The 21,180-nt window shown below is 34.4% G+C and overlaps 1 protein-coding gene across 1 annotated transcript in view; it reads left to right on the top strand.

Moving 5' to 3' along the window:
• Window positions 1–19,527, top strand: part of CCDC178 (coiled-coil domain containing 178) — a 70,688-nt gene extending 51,161 nt beyond the window's left edge. The window contains exons 7-8 of the mRNA XM_089895062.1: window positions 4,459–4,601; window positions 15,975–19,527. Coding sequence (XP_089751188.1) covers window positions 4,459–4,601; window positions 15,975–16,200 — 369 coding nt within the window. The 3' untranslated portion in view covers window positions 16,201–19,527. The remainder of the gene's footprint in view (window positions 1–4,458; window positions 4,602–15,974) is intronic.
• Window positions 19,528–21,180: the final 1,653 nt, after the last annotated feature.

Here is a 21,180-nt window from a genome sequence, read left to right as displayed (position 1 = left end):
TGGAATATTATTCAGCCATAAAAAGAAATGAAGTGCTGATGTATGTCACAGCATGGGTAAACCGTGAAGCATTATGCTAAAAGAAGCCAGGTACAAAAGATCACATATGATTTCATTTACCTGAATTATCCAGAATAGGTAAATCCATAAAGATAGAAAGCAAATTCATGATCGCTAGAGGGTTGGAGAAGTGTAAGATAGTGTTTTGTTTGTAATATAGCTTTGTTTTGTTTTGTTTTATTCTGCTGTCTTGACTGAGGTCCTGGCTAAAGGCCTGCTGAAGCAACCCAACAGCTTAAATAATGCAAGACCTCTAGCCAATGTGCTTGAGCCTTAATACATTGCTACTTGCAAACTAAGCTCAAAGGCTCAACGTGACCTTCAAATTCAACAAGCGGCTTAGTCTCATAACACCGTGGAGCCACAAAAATATTATTAACATCAACCTAGGAGAGTATCCATGTGGGAAGGTTGTACCAGTCCCACACTGAGCCCGTCCAAGAGCTTTCCTTGGAGATGAATTTGCCTCATATGATATCACCAATGCCCCCAATACTGAGACCACCGCCCCAGCAATACCTGCGGGACAAATTGGACACAGGACATTATTTATTGCTTTTCTTCCTTTGGTAGTAGAAATTCTATTATGTTTCCTGAGCTCTTTGTTTGCTTATCCCATCATCTTGGTATAATCCTGGCTCTCTGCCAAAGTCTCTACCCCTACGTTCCTGTGCCTAAAGGAAAATCTTGTAGAGGTTACTAATATCTGTGCTATTCTAGAAATTAATGGGCACATAGGGACAGTTTTATGTCCTCCCCTTCCAAATCTGTATACATTTTGCTGTATTATATTGCCTTTAGTAAGGCTAGGACCTTTGCTGGCTGAGATCTCCACTACAATGCTGACTAGAGGGAGTAATATTTGGCATCATTGTCACATTCCCAGTTTCAAAGGGGAAGAATTAAAATTTTTTTTTCTATTAAGTAAGATGTTACATGGTGCTAGACTTGATTTGCTAATTATTTGTTTAGGGTTTTAAATCTAAATTCATGAATAAGAAGGTCATATAATTATTTAATAATGTCCTTGTCAGGTTTGGGTTTTAAGGGTTTGCTAGATTTTTAAAGGTAACTTGGGAGTATTTCTTCTTTTCCTATTATCTAGAAGAGTGCGAAAGACTTAACATTATTAATTAGCCTTTACTATTGAAGCCATCTAGCTAAAGTTTTCCAGTTTTGTTTCTTGTTTGTTTTGGAAAGGTTTTTAATTACAAATTCAATTTCCTCAATAAGACTGTTCAGTTATTCTGTTTCTTCCTTTGTCCATTTTGGTTAGTTGTAGTTTTCTAAGAATATGTCCATTTCATCACAATTTCAAATTTTTTTGGAAGACTTTCTTAGTATCCTTTTATCTTTTCTATAGTCTATAGAATATCTAGTGCTTTCCTTTTACATTCCTCATATTTACTTGTGCCTTCTCTTAAATGTTATATATTTATATAAGTTTATAACATGATATATCTTCTTCTGTATACACGATAACCATCCATCACCATACAGTTGACCCCCTTTACCCACTTCTCCCTCCCCTTCCCTTCTGGTAACTGCTACTCTGTTTTCTGTATCTACATGTTTCTTTGGTTTGGTTTGGTTTGTTCACTTATTTTGGAGTTTTTTGTTTGTTTTTTATGTTCCACATATGAGTTAAATCACATGATATTTGTCTTTCTTCATCCGACTTATTTCACTTAGCATAATACCCTCAAGGACGGTCCATGTTGTCACAAATGGCAAGATTTCTTTCTTTTTTTACCGTTGAGTAGTATCCATTTTATAGATATGTGTGTGTGTGTGTGTGTGTGTATACCACATCTCTTTATCTCTTCATCCATTCATCCCTTGATGGGCACTTAGGTTGTTCCATATCTTGGCTATTGTAAATAGTGATGAGGTGAACATTGGGGTGCATATATATTTTCAAATTAGTGTATTCATATCCTTTGGATTAATACCCAGAAGTGGAATAGCTGGATCATATGTTCTATTCTTAATTTTTCTGAGGAATCTCCATACTGTTTTCCATAGTGGCTGCATTCCCACTAACAGTTCACAAGGGTTCCTGTTTCTCCACATCCTCTCAACACTTGTTATTTCTTCCTTTTTTGATAATAACCATTCTAATTGGCATGCGGTAAAATCTCATTGTGGTTTTTATTTTCATTTCCATAATAATTAGTGATGTTGAATACCTTTTCATGTATGTGCCTGTTGGCCATCTGTATGTCTTCTTTGGAAAAAAGTCTATTGCTGTACACCTGAAACTAACACAACACTGTAAATTAATTATACCCCAATAAAAATTTTTAAAAAAGAAACAGGATGGCAGGACCCTCCCCCAAAAAAAGTCGATTCAGCCCCTTTGCCCATTTTTTAAAATTGAAGTATAGTTGATTTACAGTGCTGTGTTAATTTCTGGTGTATAGCAAAGTGATTCAGTTATACATACATATACATTCTTTTTTATATTCTTTTCCATTACGGCTTATCACAGGATATTGAATATAGTTCCCTGTGCTATACAGTAGGACCTTGTTGTTTATCCCCTTTGCTCATTTTAAAATTGAGTTGTTTGTTTTTTTGCTGTTGTTGAGTTGTATGAGTTCTTTATATATTTTGGATATTAACCCCTTATTGGTTATATGATTTGCAAATATCTTCGGTAGGTTGTCTTTTTGTTTTGTTGATGATTTCCTTTGCTGCACAGACTATGTAATTATGTACACATAAAATCTAGACAAGTCCACAGATGAATTACAGTTGCATACAAAGGTAAAATTTTAAAATCCATACATTATATACCAGCAACAAATCTGAAAATAATATTTATTTAAAAATAGCATTTGTTAGAGCATAAAATAAAACATATCTAGGAATAAATGTAACAAATAATCTGCAAAGCCCCTATTCAGAAAACTATGAATATTACTGAGAGAAATTTAAAAGTGCTACATAGATAAATATGTTAATGTATTAGAAGGCTAAATTTTGTAGCATTCGCTCCAAATTGATCTGTAAATTAAATACAGTCACAAAATCTCAACAGGTTTCTTTGTGGACCTTGACAAGCTAATTCTAAAATGTATGTGATATATGTATACAATGGAATATAATTCAGCCTTTAAAAAGAAGGAAGCCTTCCATATGTGACAACATGGAGGAACCTGGAGAACATTATTATGCTAAGTAAATAAGCAGGTCACAGATAAATACTGCATGATTCCACTTACATGAGGCATCTATAATAGTCACACTCATAGAAGCACAGAGTAGAATGGTGGTTGGTAGGGCCTTGGGGAGGGGAAATGGAGAGTCATTTTTCAATGGATATAAAGATTTAGTTATGCGAGATGAATAAGTTCTAGAGATCTGCTGTACAGCATAGTGCCTACAGTTTACTGTGTTGTACACTTAAAATTTTGTTAAAAGATAATCATGTTAAATGTTCTTATCACAATAAAATTAATACAATGAAATAAAATAAAAATTAATGAAAATTACTACTATTTTCAGGAGGCTACTGCCTCATATAGATCCACCACTTGGCCCCTGGGTAAAGGACTGCTCCCTCCTTAGTACCTTGTTCTACTCCTCTCCCTCCAACTTTCCAACAGGACATCCTGAACTGTAGTTCCTTCCAACCATGACCACTACAACCACCCTTTCCCTTTAGTCTGATAGAGAGACCGGGAGAGAGAAGGGAGTATGTTTATGATATCTAATAATTAATGAAAACAATAAAAATGGAATATTTTGGACCCTTGCATTAAGATAGTAATGGTTATTCATGAGTGAGAAGATTATAGGTAATTTATAAAATTTTCTTTTTTCATCTGTGTTTTCTGATTTTTCTACAATATTTGAACAATAAAAAGTCATAGTTTTCGTAGGTAAAATAATAATGATTTTATTTTGGTCATGTTAACTGGGATATTAAAGTCATTTTCTTCAGTAACTTTTCTACATCTCTAGTATTGATGCCTCTCAGGGTAAAAGAAACCTGAAACTACTGTGCTAAATAATAGACTAAATATGGAAAGAAAATTGGTATAAAGAACGTTTATAATCTAAATCAAAACTACTTTAGGGGCTTCCCTGGTGGCGCAGTGGTTGGGAGTCCGCCTGCCGACGCAGGGGACACGGGTTCGTGCCCTGATTCGGGAGGGTTCCACATGCCGCTGAGCGGCTGGGCCCGTGGGACATGGCCGCTGAGCCTGCGCATCTGGAGCCTGTTCTCCACCACGGGAGAGGCCACAGCGGTGAGAAGCCTGCGTACAGCAAAAGAACAGAACAAAACAAAACAAAAAAAACCAACTACTTTAACTCCGTGATCTTTCTCTTGTCTGATTATTTTAATTAGTCATTAAGTGCATATATTAGCACACATATTTTTATTTCTAGGTAATGGAACTCTACAAACAGGTTCATGGAGAACATGAAGAAGCTGTAGAAAATCTTGAAAAAGTCAAATTCAAAGCTAAACAAACTAAAATAGACATGGAAAAGGATATTCGTGATGATGAAATAACCATAGAAACCTACAAGTAAGTATTTTTCACAAATGTTACTTATTTAGAAGTAAAATATTAATTAAAATGTAATATATATTCCTGTATAAGAAATTCAGATAAAGAGAAAGGGAAGAATCTAAATTGCCACGTCTATCTTGTTACCAACTTTATGTATAAATTAAAATGTCTTTTACAGATGTAAACTAATTGTGTATAAATTCCTAAAGCAGTATTTTTCTGTGTCATTTTAAAGCCCTTGATACATGTTGCCAAATTGCCTGTGGCTATGCTATAACAGTATATATCCCTGCTAACTATGTGAAAAAGTGACTCTTTGAAAAAAGATTCCAGCATGGGATATTATAAAAAACAAATTATATAGCCTTGTATTAATTATAAGCATAGCATCTAATTAATTACACTCATTTTTTTTGATTTCTAGTAAAATGTAACATTTTAAATATATATAGATTAATTATATTTTGCATATTATTAATTGACTTTTTATTACATTTCTGATGTATTTATATTTTATGATATTCTTCTACTTCCTCTTGTTGGTTTCAAATTCTTCATGTTTCTGTGTGATATAAAATTTTTATTTATTCAAACTGATCAGTGATTTAGTACAGAAAAAGTCATACTCATTATGGAGCTAGAGTCAAGTAAATATAAGCAAAATGAAGAGCAAAAGTTTGTACATCATCCTGTGATCTGGATAACATGCACTTATTAAGATATTTATATTTCCTCACATCTGATGTCTATTTCAACATGTGCTTAAACATTATTTTTTAATTGAGATATAGTATAAGTACAATATTATATGTTATAGTTATACAACATAGTGGTTCACAATTTTAAAGGTTATACTGCATTTGTAGTTATAAAATATTGGTTACATTCCCTGTGTTGTACAATATATCCTCGTAGCTTATTTATTTTATACATAATAGTTTGTACCTTTAATCCCCTAAACGCTTTCGTGCCCTCCGCACTTCCCTCTCCCCACTGGTAACCACTAGTTTGTTCTCTATATCTGTAAGTCTGCTTCATTTTTGTTGTATTCATCAGTTTGTTTTAGTTTTTAGATTCCACATAAAAGTTATATCATACAGTATTTTTCTTTCTCTGTCTGGCTTATTTCACTTAGCATAATACCCTCAAAGTCCATCCACGTTGTTGCAAATAAGATTTTATTCTTTTTTTTTTATTTTTGAGTTTCATTTATTTTTTTATACAGCAGGTTCTTATTAGTCATCCATTTTATACACATCAGTGTATACATGTCAATCCCAATCTCCCAATTCATTACACCACCCCCCCCACCCCCCACCGCTTTCCCCCTTGGTGTCCATACGTTTGTTCTCTACAACTGTGTCTCTATTTCTGCCCTGCAGACCAGTTCATCTGTACCATTTTTCTAGGTTGCACATATAGGCATTAATATACGATATTTGTTTTTCTCTTTCTGACTTACTTCACTCTGTATGAGAGTCTCTAGATCCATCCACGTCTCTACAGATGACCCAATTTCATTCCTTTTTATGGCTGAGTAATATTCCATTGTATATATGTACCACATCTTCTTCATCCATTCGTCTGTCAGTGGGCATTTAGGTTGCTTCCATGACCTGGCTATGTAAATAGAGCTGCAGTGAACATTTGGGTGCATGTGTCTTTTTGAATTATGGTGTTCTCTGGGTATATGCCCAGTAGTGGGATTGCTGGGTCATATGGTAATTCTGTTTCTAGTTTTTTAAGGAACCTCCATAGTGTTCTCCATAGTGGCTGTATCAATTTACATTGCCACCAACAGTGCAAGAGGGTGCCCTTTTCTCCACACCCTGTCCAGCACTTGTTGTTTGTAGATTTTCTGATGATGCCCATTCTAACTGGTATGAGGTGATGCCTCGTTGTAGTTTTGATTTGCATTTCTCTAATAATTAGTGATGTTGAGCAGCTTTTCATGCGCTTCTTGGCCATCTGTATGTCTTCTTTGGAGAAATGTCTATTTAGGTCTGCCCATTTTTGGATTGGGTTGTTTGTTTTTTTAATACTCAGCGGCATGAGCTGTTTATATATATTGGAGATTAATCCTTTGTCCGCTGATTCATTTACAAATATTTTCTCCCATTCTGAGGGTTGTCTTTTGGTCTTGTTTATGGTTTCCTTTGCTGTGCAAAAGCTTTTAAGTTTCATTAGATCCCATTTGTTAATTTTTTTTTTATTTCCATTACTCTAGGAAATGGATCAAAAAAGATCTTGCTGTGATTTATGTCAAAGAGTGTTCTTCCTATGTTTTCCTCTAAGAGTTTTATAGTTTCCAGTCTTACATTTAGGTCTCTAATACATTTTGTGTTTATTTTTGTGTATGGTGTTAGGGAGTGTTCTAATTTCATTCTTTTACATATCACTGTCCAGTTTTCCCAGCACTACTTATTGAAGAGACTGTCTTTTCTCCATTGTATATCCTTGCCTCCTTTGTCATAGATTAGTTGACCTTAGGTGTGTGGGTTTATCTCTGGGCTTTCTATCTTGTTCCATTGATCTATATTTCTGTTTTTTTGCCAGTAACATATTGTCTTGATTACTGTAGCTTTGTAGTCTAGTCTGAAGTCAGGGAGTCTCATTCCTCCGGCTCCATTTTTTTTACCTCAAGACTTCATTGGCTATTTGGGGTCTTTTGTATCTCCATACAAATTTTAGGATTTTTTTGTTCTAGTTCTGTAAAAATGCCATTGGTAATTTGATAGGGCTTGCATTGAATCTGTAGATTGCTCTGGATAGTATAGTCATTTTCACAATGTTGATTCTTCCAAGCCAAGAACATGGTATATCTCTCCATCTCTTGGTATCATCTTTAATTTCTTTCATCAGTGTCTTATAGTTTTCTGCATACAGGTCTTTTGTCTCCCTAGGTAGGCTTATTCCTAGGTATTTTATTCTTTTTGTTGCAATGGTAAATGGGAGTGTTTCCTTAATTTCTCTTTCAGATTTTTCATCATTAGTGTATAGGAATGCAAGAGCTTTCTGTACATTAATTTTGTATCCTGCAACTTTACCAAATTCATTGATTAGCTCTAGTAGTTTTCTGGTGGCATCTTTAGTATTCTCTCTATATAGTATCGTGTCATCTGCAAACAGTGATGGTTTTACTTCATCTTTTCCAGTGTGTATTCCTTTTATTTCTTTTCCTTCTCTGATTGCTGTGGCTAGGACTTCCAGAGCTATGTTGAATAATAGTGGTGAGAGTGGACTTCCTTGCCTTGTTCCTGATGTTAGAGAAAATGGTTTCAGTTTTTCACCATTGAGAATGATGTTTGCTGTGGGCTTGTCATATATGGCCTTTATTATGTTGAGGTAGTTTCCCTCTATGCCCACTTTGTGCATAGTTTTTATCATAAATCAGTGTTGAATTTTGTCAGAAGCTTTTTCTGCATCTATTGAGAAGATCATATGGTTTTTCTTCTTCAATTTGTTAATATGGTGCATCACATTGATCAATTTCCATTTATTGAAGAATCCTTGCATCCCTGAGATAAATCCCACTTGATCATGGTGTATGATCCTTTTAATTTGTTGTTTGGATTCTGTTTGCTAGTATTTTGTTGAGGATTTTTGCATCTATATTCATCAGTGATATTTGTCTGTAATTTTTTTTTTGTAGTATCTTTGTCTAGTTTTGGTATCAGGGTGATGGTGGCCTCATAGAATGAGTTTGGGACTGTTCCTTCCTCTGCAATTTTTTGAAAGAGTTTGAGAAGGATTGGTGTTAGCTCTTCTCTAAATGTTTGATAGAATTCATCTGTGAACCCATCTGGTCCTGGACTTTTGTTTGTTGGAAGATTTTTAGTCACAGTTTCAATTCCATTACTTGTGATTGGTATGTTCATATTTTCTATTTCTTCCTGGTTCAGTCTTGGAAGGTTAGATCTTTCTAAGAATTTGTCCATTTCTTCCAGGTTGTCCATTTTATTGGCATAGAGTTGCTTGTAGTAGTCTCTTAGGATGCTTTGTGTTTCTGTGGTGTCTGTTTTAACTTCTCCTTTTTCATTTCTAATTTTATTGATTTGAGTCCTCTCCCTCTTTTTCTTGATGAGTCTGGCTAATGGTTTATCAATTTTGTTTATCTTCTCAAAGAACCAGCTTTTAGTTTTATTGATCTTTGCTATTGTTTTCTTTGTTTCGATTTCATTTATTTCTGCTCTGATCTTTATGATTTCTTTCCTTCTGATAATTTTGGGTTTTGTTTGTTCTTCTTTCTCTAGTTCCTTTAAGTGTAAGGTTAGGTTTTTTTATTTCAAATTTTTCTTGTTTCTTGAGGTAGGCTTGTATAGCTATAAACTTCCCTCTTAGAATTGCTTTTGCCGCATCCCATAGTTTTTGGATCATCGTGTTTTCATTATCCTTTGTCTCTAGGTATTTTTTGATTCCCTCTTTGATTTCTTCAGTGATCTCTTGGTTTTTTAGTAGTGTATTGTTTAGCCTCCATGTGTTTGTGTTTTTTACGTTTTTTCTCTGTAACTGATTTCTAATCTCATAGTGTTGCAGTCAGAAAAGATACTTGATATGATTTCAATTTTCTTAAATTTACTGAGGCTTGATTTGTGACCCAAGATATGATCTGTCCTGGAGAATGTTCCATGCACACTTGAGAAGAAAGTGTAATCTGCTGTTTTTGGATGGAATGTCCTATAAATATCAATTAAATCTATCTGATCTATTATGTCACTTAACACTTGTGTTTCCATATTAATTTTCTGTTTGGATGATCTGTCCATTGATGTAAGTGAGGTGTTAAAGTCCCCCACTATTATTGTGTTACTGTTGATTTCCTCTTTTATAGCTGTTACAGTTGCCTTATGTATTGAGGTGCTCCTATGTTGGGTGCATATATATTTATAATTGTTACATCTTCTTCTTGGATTGATCCCTTGATCATTATGTAGTGTCCTCCCTCATCCCTTGTAACATTGTTTAAAGTCTTTTATCAGATATGAGTATTGCTACTCCAGCTTTCTTTTGATTTCCATTTGCGTGGAATATCTTTTTCTATCCCCTCACTTTCAGTCTGTATGTGTCCCTAAGTCTGAAGTGGGTCTCTTGTCGACAGCATATATATGGGTCTTGTTTTTGTATCCATTCAGCAAGCCTGTGTCTTTTGGTTGGAGCATTTAATCCATTCACGTTTAAGGTAATTATCAATATGTATGTTCCTGTGACCATTTTCTTAATTGTTTTGGGTTTGTTTTTGTAGGTCCTTTTCTTCTCTTGTTTTTCCCACTTAGAGAAGTTCCTTTAGCATTTGTTGTAGAGCCAGTTTGGTGGTGCTGAATTCTCTTAGATTTTGCTTATCTGTAAAGCTTTTGATTTCTCTGTCAAATCTGAATGACACCCTTGCTGGGTAGAGTACTCTTGGTTGTAGGTTCTTCCCTTTCATCACTTTAAGTATATCATGCCACTCCCTTCTGGCTTGTAGAGTTTCGGCTGAGAAATCAGCTGTTAACCTTATTGGAGTTCCCTTGTATGTTATTTGTCGTTTTTCCCTTGCTGCTTTCAATAATTTTTAATTTTTGCCAATTTGATTACTATGTGTCTCAGCCTGTTTCTCCTTGGGTTTATCCTGTATGGAACTGTCTGCGCTTCCTGGACTTGGGTTGCTATTTCCTTTCCCATGTTAGGGAATTTTTTGAGTATCCTCTCTTCAAATATTTTCTCTGGTTCTTTCTCTCTTCTCCTTCTGGCACCCCTATAATGCAAATGTTCTTGCGTTTAATGTTGTCCCAGAGGTGTCTTAGGCTGCTTTCATTCTTTTTTCTTTATTCTCCTCCGCAGCAGTGAATTCCACCATTCTGTTGTCCAGGTTACTTATCCGTTCTTCTGCCTCAGTTATTCTGCTATTGATTCCTTCTAGTGTATTTTTCATTTTAGTTATTGTTCATCTCTGTTTGTTCTTTAATTCTTCTAGATCTTTGTTAAACACTTCTAGGATCTTCTCGATCTTTTTCTCCATTCTTTTTCCGAGGTCCTGGATCATCTTCACTATCATTATTCAGAATTCTTTTTCTGGAAGGCTGCCTATCTCCACTTCATTTGGTTGTTTTTCTGGGGTTTTAATCTTGTTCCTTCATCTGGTATATAGCCTTCTGCCTTTTCATCTTGTCTATTTTTATGTAAATGTGGTTTTTGTTCCACAGGAAGAAAGATTGTCATTATTCTTGCTTCTGCTCAAAAATGTATTCTTTTTTATGGCTGGGTAATATTCCATTTTACATATATATATATATATGTGTGTATGCAAGCCATATCTTTTTTTTTTCTTTTTTTTTTTTGCGGTGCGTGAGCCTCTCACTGTTGTGGCCTCTCCCGTTGAGGAGCACAGGCTCCGGATGCGCAGGCTCAGCAGCCATGGCTCACGGGCCTAGCCGCTCCACGGCATGTTGGATCTTCCCGGACCAGGGCACGAACCCCTGTCCCCTGCATCTACAGGCGGACTCTCAACCACTGCACCACCAGGGAAGCCCTGGCATATCTTCTTTATCCATTCATTCTACTGATGGAACTTAGGTTGCTTTCATATCTTGGTAATTGTAAATAATCCTGCTATGTATATTGGGGTGCATGTATATTTTCCAATTAGAGTTTTTGTATTTTTCAGATATATACCCAGGAGTAGAATTGCTGGGTCATATGGTAATTCTATTTTTAGTTTTCTGCGAAACTGCCATACTGTTTTCCACAGCGGCTGCACCAATTTACAGTCCCTCCAACAGTGTAGGAGGGATCCCTTTTCTCCACATCCTTTCCAAAATTTGTTTTTTTTGTGTGTGTTCTTTTTGATGATAGCCATTCTGACAGGTGTAACGTGATAGCTCGTTGTGGTTTTAGTTTACATTTATCTGATGATTAATGATGTTGAGCAGTTTTTAATGTGGCTGTTGGCCTTTTGTATGTCTTCTTTGGAAAAATGTCTGTTCAGGTCTTCTGCCCATTTTATGATTGTGTTACTTGTTTTTTGATGTTGAGTTGTATGAGCTGTTTATATATTTTGCATATTAACCCCTTATCAATCATGTCATTAAGAAGTATTTTCTCCCATTCAGTAGGTTGTGTTTTTGTTTTGTTGATGGTTTCATTTGCTGTGCAAAATTTAAGTTCCATTTGTTTGTTTTTGATTTTATTTCCCTTGCTTTAGGAGACAGATCCAAAAAAATATTGCTATGATTTATGTCACAGAGTGTTCAGCCTATGTTTTCTCCTAGGAATTTTATGGTTTCTGGTCTTACATTTATGTCTTTAAACCGTTTTGAGTTTATTTTTGTATATGGTGTGAGAAAATGTTCTAATATTCTTTTACATGTAACTCTCTAGTTTTCCCAGCACCACTTGTTGAAGAGACTGTCTTTTCTCCATTATACATCTTGCCTCCTTTGTCATAGATTAATTGACCATAAGTGTGTGAGCTTATGTCTGGGCTCTTTGTTCTGTTTCATTGATCTATGTACCAGTTCTTGTGCCAGTACCATACTGTTTTGATACTGTAGCTTTGCCGTATAGTCTGAAATGAAGGAGCGTGATCCCTCCAGCTTTGTTCTTCTTTCTCAAGGTTGTTTTAATTATTTGCAGTCTTTTGTGTTTCCCTAAACATTATAAAATTATTTGTTCTAGTTCTGTGAAAAAAGCCGTTGGTCTTTTGATAGGGATTTCATTGAATCTGTAGATTGCTTTTGGTAGTATGGTCATTTTTACAATATTAATTTTTACAATCCAAGAACACAGTATATCTTTCCATCTATTTGTGTAGTTTTCAATTTCTTTCATCAGCATCTTATAGTTTTCTGAGCACCTGTCTTTTACCTCCTTAGGTAGGTTTATTCCTAGGTATTTTATTCTTTTTGATGAAATAGCAAATGGGACTGTTTCCTTAATTTTACTTTCTGATAGTTTGTTAATGTAGAGAAATGCAACAGATTTCTGGATATTAATTTTGTATCCTGCAACTTTACTGAATTCATTGATGAGCTCTAGTAGCTTTCTGGTGGTGTCTTTAGGATTTTCTATGACTGCTATCATGTTACCTACAAACAGCGGCAATATTACTTCTTCCTTTCCAATTTGGATTTTTTTTTTTTTTTTTTGCGGTACGTGGGCCTCTCACTGTTGTGGCCTCTCCCGTTGCGGAGCACAGGCTCTGGATGCACAGGCTCAGCAGCCATGGCTCACAGGCCCAGCCGCTCCGCAGCATGTGGGATCTTCCCGGACCGGGGCATGAACCCCTGTCCCCTGCATCGTCAGGCGGACTCTCAATCACTGCACCACCAGGGAAGCCCTCCAATTTGGATTTTTAAAAATTTCTTTTTCTTGTCTGATGCTATGGTTAGGACTTCCAAGACTATGATGAATAAAATTGACCAGAGTGGGCAACCTTGCTTTGTTCCTATCTTAGAGGAAGTGTTTTCAGCTTTTCACCAATCAGTATGATGTTATCTATGGGTTTGTCATATATGGCCTTTATTATGTTGAGGTATATTCCCTCTATTCCCACTTTAAGAGTTTTTATCAAAAATGGATGTTGAATTTTGTCAAAAGCTTTTTCTGCATCTATTGAGATGATCCTATGCTTTTTATTCACATTAACTAATTTGTGGATATTGAAAAATCCTTGTATCCCTGGGATAAATTCCACTTGATCATAGTGTTTGATACTTTAAATGTTTCTTTGGGTTCCATTTGCTAATATTTTGTTGAGGATTTTTGGATCTGTGTCCATCAGTTATATTGACCTGTAATTTTCTTTTTTTGCGATATTTCAGTCTGGTTTTGGTAACAGGGTGTTGCTGGCCTTGTGGAATGAGTTCAGAAATGTTCCTTCCTCTGCAGTTTTTTGGAATAGTTTGAGGATAGGTGTTAACTCTTCTCTAAATATTTGATAGAATTCACCTGTGAAGCCACCTGGTCCTGGACTTTTGTTCACTGAGAGTTTTTAAATTACTGATTCAATTTCATTACTGGTAATTGGTCTGTTCATATTTTGTATTTCTTCCTGGTTCAGTCTTGTGTGATTGTACATTTCTAAGAATTTGTCCATTTCTTCTAGGTTGTCCATTTTATTGGAATATAGTTGTTCATAGTAGTCTGTTATGATCTTTTGTATTTCTGTGGTATCAGTTGTAACTTCTCGTTGTTCATTTCTTTTTTGTGTGTGGGGGGAAGGGGGCCCTCTCTTTTTCTTGATGACAGAAGAGAATTTTTTCATGGATCTATTTGGCACAAACACATGTTTGTCCATATTAATTACAAATACAACATTATCCATCTTGTACCATTTTCTAAAAATTTTCCTTCTCAATTTTGAATATAAGAATTAGGTGGTGATTTTTATAATTAATATTTAGATAGACCCAAAGGCATATTATTATTACTTTCATTACTCGTTATTATTTGTTACACCATATAACTTACTCGTTAATTTTCTTCTCATTTAAGTATATTTTCCAGAAGTTCTTTTATAAGCATCAGTGGAGTCATAAATGCTTTATTAAATAAAATTTTAAAGATATCTCTAATTCTCCTTCACTATTTCTTAAGAATTAACAGACATATAGAAACATGATTATGTGTGCTATCAAATGTATAGATTTATGATTTTTTATGTATATGTATATACACTCATGTCACCATGCCCCAGGTTAAGATATAAAAAGTTTCCAGCATACTAGAAGTTTTTTCTTGTTCTCCTTCTCAGTCCATACCATTCTCCTAAAAAGGTCATCTCCATTCTGACTTCTATCACCATGGTTAGTTTGGTCTGTTCTTGAATTCCATATAAATGGAAACACACAGCATATATTCTTTGGTGTCTTGATTGCTCTACTTTATAGTAATTCTTAACAGGTAAAATGATTCTTCCCATTTTATTCTTCTAAATTTATTCTGATTTAGCAGATACAAGAATGATGAAATCTAAAGTACCAGTGGGGGCAAACCTAGTAACAAAGTTTTACACTGAAAACTTCTTAGAAGGCTGAGGAATTGGTGGCAGCAGTTGATGCTTCAGGAAATAGGGATGAGGAGATAACTAAAATAATACTTAGCTCCTGCATCCCATGACACTGGGCAATTGCTCACTCCTTAGTCAAAATCTAGTTTAATATCTGGACTGGGGAAATGGATACCACTGAGAGGAGAAAAATTAACTTCATAAGGAGGAAATTTAACCAAATATGTGCATTTTAAATGCTCAGGCTCCCAATCTCTCATTATTGATCTGGCTTCTAGAATTCTGATAGGAAGCCTGTACTCTCCAGATATGGAAGGGTAAAGGAGAAGCTTCTTGCCTATTTGTTTGTTGCTTTAATTTTCATTTATATTGTGAGATTATATCTTTCAGTTTCAGTTATATCTTTCAGTTCCCTTTGACTCTACTCCTAAAATCAGGCTTATGCATGATAACATAGCCTGGGCAAATTCAGTAAACACATCATATATTTATTGGCCATTGGCATTTATTTTCTTGTGAATTCTTGTTTATCTTCTCTGCTCGTTTGTCTCTTGGGTAAGTTTTCCATTCCATATTGCATTGTAGGATTTTATTACACACAAATGATTTAATCTTTGATCTCTTATATGGGTTTCAGATAAATCTCCCACTCTATTATTTTGTTTATGGTGTCTTAAAAAATTGGGCTTATCTGTATTACTTGCTAATATTTTATGCAAATTATACTTTTGTCATTTTCTCACTGTACTTTTTTCATATATTAAACTCTAAGACCATGCTTTAAAGTGACTTTTATATTTGGAACATGTTTTCTACCTACCAGATAAGATAAAGGATTATGTAGCTTTACAGATTAGCACTGGTCTTTTCTGTGACATGTCACATAGGAAAAAGATCCCCTTGGCAACTACTTCTCTTAAATAGGCCCCTTGTCTTCCTAAGCTGTAGTTTACCGCTTTTTAGGTCTGAAACTGTGAGGGAGATAAGACAGTACACCAGAGCTTTAGTAATGTATGATCTTTCCACTTCTACAGCTTCTTCTCGTCTCTTATTGTTTTCCTTTTTCTTGTTTTTCGTTCCTTTCCATCCCTGTACTACCCAACCTCTGAATCAAAGGTGCTTAGGTCTCTCACCTGGAACCAAATCAAAAGGTGGTTTATTTTAAATAATTTACAAATCACTTTTCTCTCAGTTCCTTTCCATCAGAAACAAATTGAAGTTTTTCTCACTACTTACTTTTTATATCTAAGTAGTACTTTTCAGGAGTTTCTTTGGGATGGGAAAAATTTTAGGAACAGATAAATTGCATTGATCTACATGGTTAAATCAGAAGCTAATTCAGCTATAAGTTAAAATATAATTTACCCTTCAGTGTGGATAAAATCAACTGTTTTTTCTCTTAGGAAAGAGATAGATAAACTTAACAGCCTGTTTAATTTCTACTGTACATCAATACAAGATGTTAATATTGAGGAGAATGAAGAGGCAGTGACTGAAGTATTGAAGGAAACAAGGTCATCAAGAAATGAATTAGCTGCTTTATCAAAAACGGTGAGTTTTCTAATTAAAATTTTAAAAAATACTGACATTAGCTTTGTGCCATGGCTATCTGAACTTACTCTCTGTTAATAATTAAATGACAGTTAGCCAGTTTCTTTCTATATCGGTTTTCTGTTGCCTATTACCAGAAATTTAGCAGCTTAAGACAGTACCCAGTTATCATAAAGTTTCTCCAGGTCATAGCTCAGCTAGTTCCTCTGCTCCAGATCGTTCCTGATTGAAATCAAGGTGTCATCAGCCCTGCATTTCTTTCTAAAGACTCCAGGATGAATCGGCTTTCAGGCTCATTCAGTTTTGGCAAAATTCACTTCCTGTGGTTTTAGAACTGAGGTCCTTGTTTCCTTGGTGGCTGTCAGCCTGGGATCATTCTCAGCTTTTAGAAGCTACCTGCATCCCCTGCCTGGTGGTTCCCTTCAGGAATGGTGAGCTGAGTCCTCTCACACTTGGTGTCTCACTGATCTTCCCTTATGACTCATCTTTTCTGCCTTCCTCTCCTGTTGCATCTCATTCACTTTAGTAAAAGGAAACACTAGTAAAATGAAATAATAAAATGGTGAAAAGAAATAATAGTTCAGTAAAAGACAATAATATACACATTCCTGTACCAATTTGCATTCCTACCTAGAGTTAAGAATGGGTTTTTTGCCAGTTTCTATTATAAGGCTCTTGAATTATGTTTTCATTATGGCTTTTTAAATTAATCTATAATTAAGAGTGAGACTGAGCATATATTTAATGGCTTTTTGGGGGGAGGGTCATTTGTATTTCCTTTTCTTGAAAAACCTGCTCATGGTTTTAACCCTATACATTGAGCGATGTTTTTTTTTAATTGATTTGTAAGAATTTTTTTTATGTTACAGATTCTAAATATTTTAAAGTTACATGTTAAAAATATTTTCACCCAATCTTCTTTTGTTTCTTTATGGTAACTTCTGATGAAGAGAAACTTCAGTTTTAATGTAGTGAGATTTATAAATATTTTCCTTTGAGCTCTGCTTTCCTGAACTTTTAAAATAAATTTTTTATGCCTTTGAGTCAAAAAATATTCTTTGGTATTTTATTCTAAATGGCTTGAAATTTTGCTTTTCATGTTTACATAATGCTTTTAGATTAAATATGTTCAAAATTTTCAAAGTTGAGTTTTTACTCATTCTATCTTTTATTTACAAGTTTAGAAGAAATAAACTATCTGCAGAATTTTAGGAATGCATATTTTACTTGCATATTTTACTTGCCAGATATGAAGCATAATCAGTTTGAAATTCATATATTGGTATGGTGTGAAGTGAGGTTCCAATTACATTTTTTCTTATATAGAAAGCAAATTGTTATAACTTACTGTATTTACTTATATATTAATATTTAGAATCATCTCTCACATATGGGGCTTCCTTATTTGTTTTGTGTGGATCTCTTTTTCCATTCTCTTTTTAATTTGTTTGCTCTGCTTAACATGTTTATCTCCATGCCTAATGTCTACATTAATAAACTTCTATTATGAGCTTTGATTATCTATTATGATGAATCCCCCAGTCTTACAGTTCTTTATGAGTTTTAGGCTATTCTTGACCTTTGTGCTTCCATTAAATTTCAGCATTTTCTTGTTCATTTCCTTCAGAAATTTTATTGGAATTATGATTGGAGTCTCATTCATTTATGTATTATATGATGGAGAAATGAAATCTTTATGATGGGGTCCTTAAACATAAACATGATCTATCTCTCCATTTATTTGGGTAGTTCTACTAAATTGGACCTTAATTTCTTGGAACTTCGTCAAAGGCAGACTCTCTCTGAAAAGTCAGCCTGTGATCAGTCAGACAGATTAACCCTTCTAACTGCACTAAATGTTAAAGTTATTTATTTTGAATTGATTTTTAATGTAATTCTGATTTGTTCATAAAGGTAGTATATATGGTAGATATTATTTATATTTTGTTAAGGCTTAATTTATTTCATACTATATAGGTAAATTGTGCAAATTTTTGATTTTGGAAAAATGCTTTCTCTGATAATGGAGTGCAGTTCTACATAGGTTCATTTTGTGAACCGTGATAATTGGGTTATTTAACTCTTTTATATTTCTGATTTATTTTCTGACTAATGCATCAATTGCTATGAAAGCTGTATTAAAATATATCTCAGTATGATAGTGTATTTCTTTATTTTCATTTTTTTCTATCCATAGTTTTGCTTTACATAATTTGAAGCCATATTTTAGATGAAACTAAGTTTAGATTGTTTCTAATTGATTATTTTCTTAAGATGTGTTTTATTTATATGTTTTGGGGCTATAAATTTTTAGAATCTTTGGAATGCATATTTCACTTACAGATGTGAAGTTGACATCATTAAATTCTTTTTGAACAGTTTAAGGACCATATGTACTTTCCTGACATATATTCTGTTTTCTATCATGTTATGCCTCTTATTTAATAATTCCTGTATTAAGATAATTTCTTATTAATTTACACAATAAATGTTTGATAATATTCACTCCCAGTTTAACACACGGCTCTTTCTTTTTATCAGACATTTCTAATTGGCATTGTTTTTTTTCTTGTTACTAAAGTGTATCTTTTACAAGCTTTAGTGAGCTGGATTGGAATTTCTCAAAATTTTCTTTCCCAGAAAATTTTTGTATTTTGTTTTTATTTATGCAATGTAGGGGGTATGCACCTGAGTTAAGATGGGAGTGACTTACATCACTGCATAGGCAATGTAGAAGAATCCAGAAATAGGCAAGGCTGAAAATCACTAAACTAAAACACACTGGGCTGAAGTGTCAGAGGGGATGAGTTGGGATGAGTAAGTTGGAAGAAACTGATCTTAAATAGGTAGTAATACAAGTCTCTTTGGAATCTGCCCTTGTTTTCAACCTCCAACTTCTCTCTTGCTGCCTCTTTCTCTCTAACTATTCTCTAGCTACTGGACAAACTGCAAGACACCAGAATGTGCCATGGGTTTCCTTCTTCCAGCTTTTCATAAATACTGTTCCCTCTGATTATGATGTCAGTGTTTAACTCAGCTTATCTTCTCAATCCTACTGTTGTCTGGCTGAATCCTCTCATTTTAAACTTCAACTTGGAAAATTGAAGGAAAATTCTTGGAGAAACCATTTCTTCACTTTGTTCTGTCTGCTTTGAACTCTCGTACTCTGTGTTTACCTCCATACTTGTACTGTTACTGGCACCAACAGTCTGTTGAAATCAATGATTACTTGTATACTTCTTTTTAGATTATAAGCTTTTTAAAGACAGGAAATGCATTGTGATTTTTGTTTTCTCTGTGTAACTTGCACAGTGCCTGTCCCATATTAGGCACTCAATAAAATGTCATAATAGACATTCAAAACAAGCCTTATTAGGCTTGTCGAATGAGTGAATTAACTAATGAATAAAGGAAGGGAGGGAGGGAGGCAGGGAGGGAGGAAGGAAAGAAGGAAGGAAGGAAGGGCAATGGGGGAAAATAACTTCGCCTTGTGAGTCTGGAAAGCACTTGATGAGGTGGAATGTAGACTGTAGACATTGAAATAAAATATAATATAATGTTAAATAGTTATGACCTCAATTTTCTAATCATGTTGAAATTTATCATTTATAAAAATATCACTGGTAATAAAATATTTTCAAAGAGGGAAAATTCATTCACTAAATCTAAAATCACTTTTTTATTTTTTTGATCATTTCTAAACTAGCAATTCTGGCCCTCCATAACAAAATGTTATTTTTGATGAGATACTGTGAATGTATTTATGAAGTTAGTAATATTCTTCAATTATGGAAATCATTTGTGGGCTATCATACTTTATAGAGAAGATGAGAACATGATGAAGTTTAGATATACTTTTTTTCTGTATCTTCCTCATTATAAAAACCTTTAAGCTAGATTTGCAAAGTGGGCATATTAAGCACTCAATTAAAAGCAATGATGTGCATCATTTCCGTGCATTATTTTTTGGTATGCAATCGGCACTTCTAGTTCACGAGAAAAATAAAAGATTTGTGCTGCCTAATTGCACATACAACCTAACTGATCTTTTAAAATTTCAAGGCATATCGTGCTTTCAATTTAGAGTCTTTACCTCATTAATGTACACTTTTCTCCAACTGGTGTTGTCATTGTATCTATGAAAATACATTTTTCCTGTCTCATTTCTGCAAACAATGGATTTTTTAACCTAGAAAACATCTTGAAATTGGTTAAGTACTTTAAAAATATTGTCCAGATCAAATTTGTTGTAAATGTAGAAGTAAAGCTGCTTTTCTGTAACTTTTCCCCATGTTTTCTTTGAAGTCTACTTCTCCCATAGTTCAGGAATTTGTTTTTAGAATATAATTTCATCATCTGCAACTCTTTGTTTCTTGTGATATTAAAGAAACAGCCATCTACGTTTCATTTTATCCAGTCACTTGATAAAATAATACAAATATGTTTAAAGATATAGAAATCCTGGGCTTCCCTGGTGGTGCAGTGGTTGAGAGTCCGCCTGCCGATGCAGGGGACATGGGTTTGTGCCCCGGTCCGGGAAGATCCCACATGCCGCGGAGCGGCTGGGCCCGTGAGCCATGGCCGCTGAGCCTGCGTGGCCGGAACCTGTGCTCCGCAACGGGAGAGGCCACAACAGTGAGAGGCCCGTGTACCACAAAAAAAAAAAAAAAAAAAGATATAGAAATCCTTTGTGATTTTCATATTTTATTAAACGACAGGCATACAAAATATTTTTCATAATTTAATTTACAGATAAAGTTTGTAAATAAGCGAATTCCTCTTACATATATGATATTTTCGTATTTTTGGATGTTGTCTTTTTTAGTAGACATTTAATATTTATTGCTAACTTATTGCTCTAGGCACTGTAAGTATAAATCCAAACACCACAAAACACCTATTAAACTATACCTTTTGATTGATATTTTTATTTCAAAATCTTTCAAATTAAGCAGTTTATTTATTAAAAATAAATAAGCTAATAATTATTATTAATACTATTAATGTACCGAATAGGAAACCAGTCTAAAGAAGCAGAGTGATTTATCTCATGCACAC

The sequence above is a fragment of the Delphinapterus leucas genome, chromosome 14, assembly GCF_059928025.1.
Source record: "Delphinapterus leucas isolate spDelLeu-1000000601 "Yukka" chromosome 14, BTC_Dleu_Yukka2, whole genome shotgun sequence".
NCBI classification, from domain to species: Eukaryota; Metazoa; Chordata; class Mammalia; order Artiodactyla; family Monodontidae; genus Delphinapterus; species Delphinapterus leucas.
This window is presented reverse-complemented; position numbering and strand designations above follow the sequence as displayed.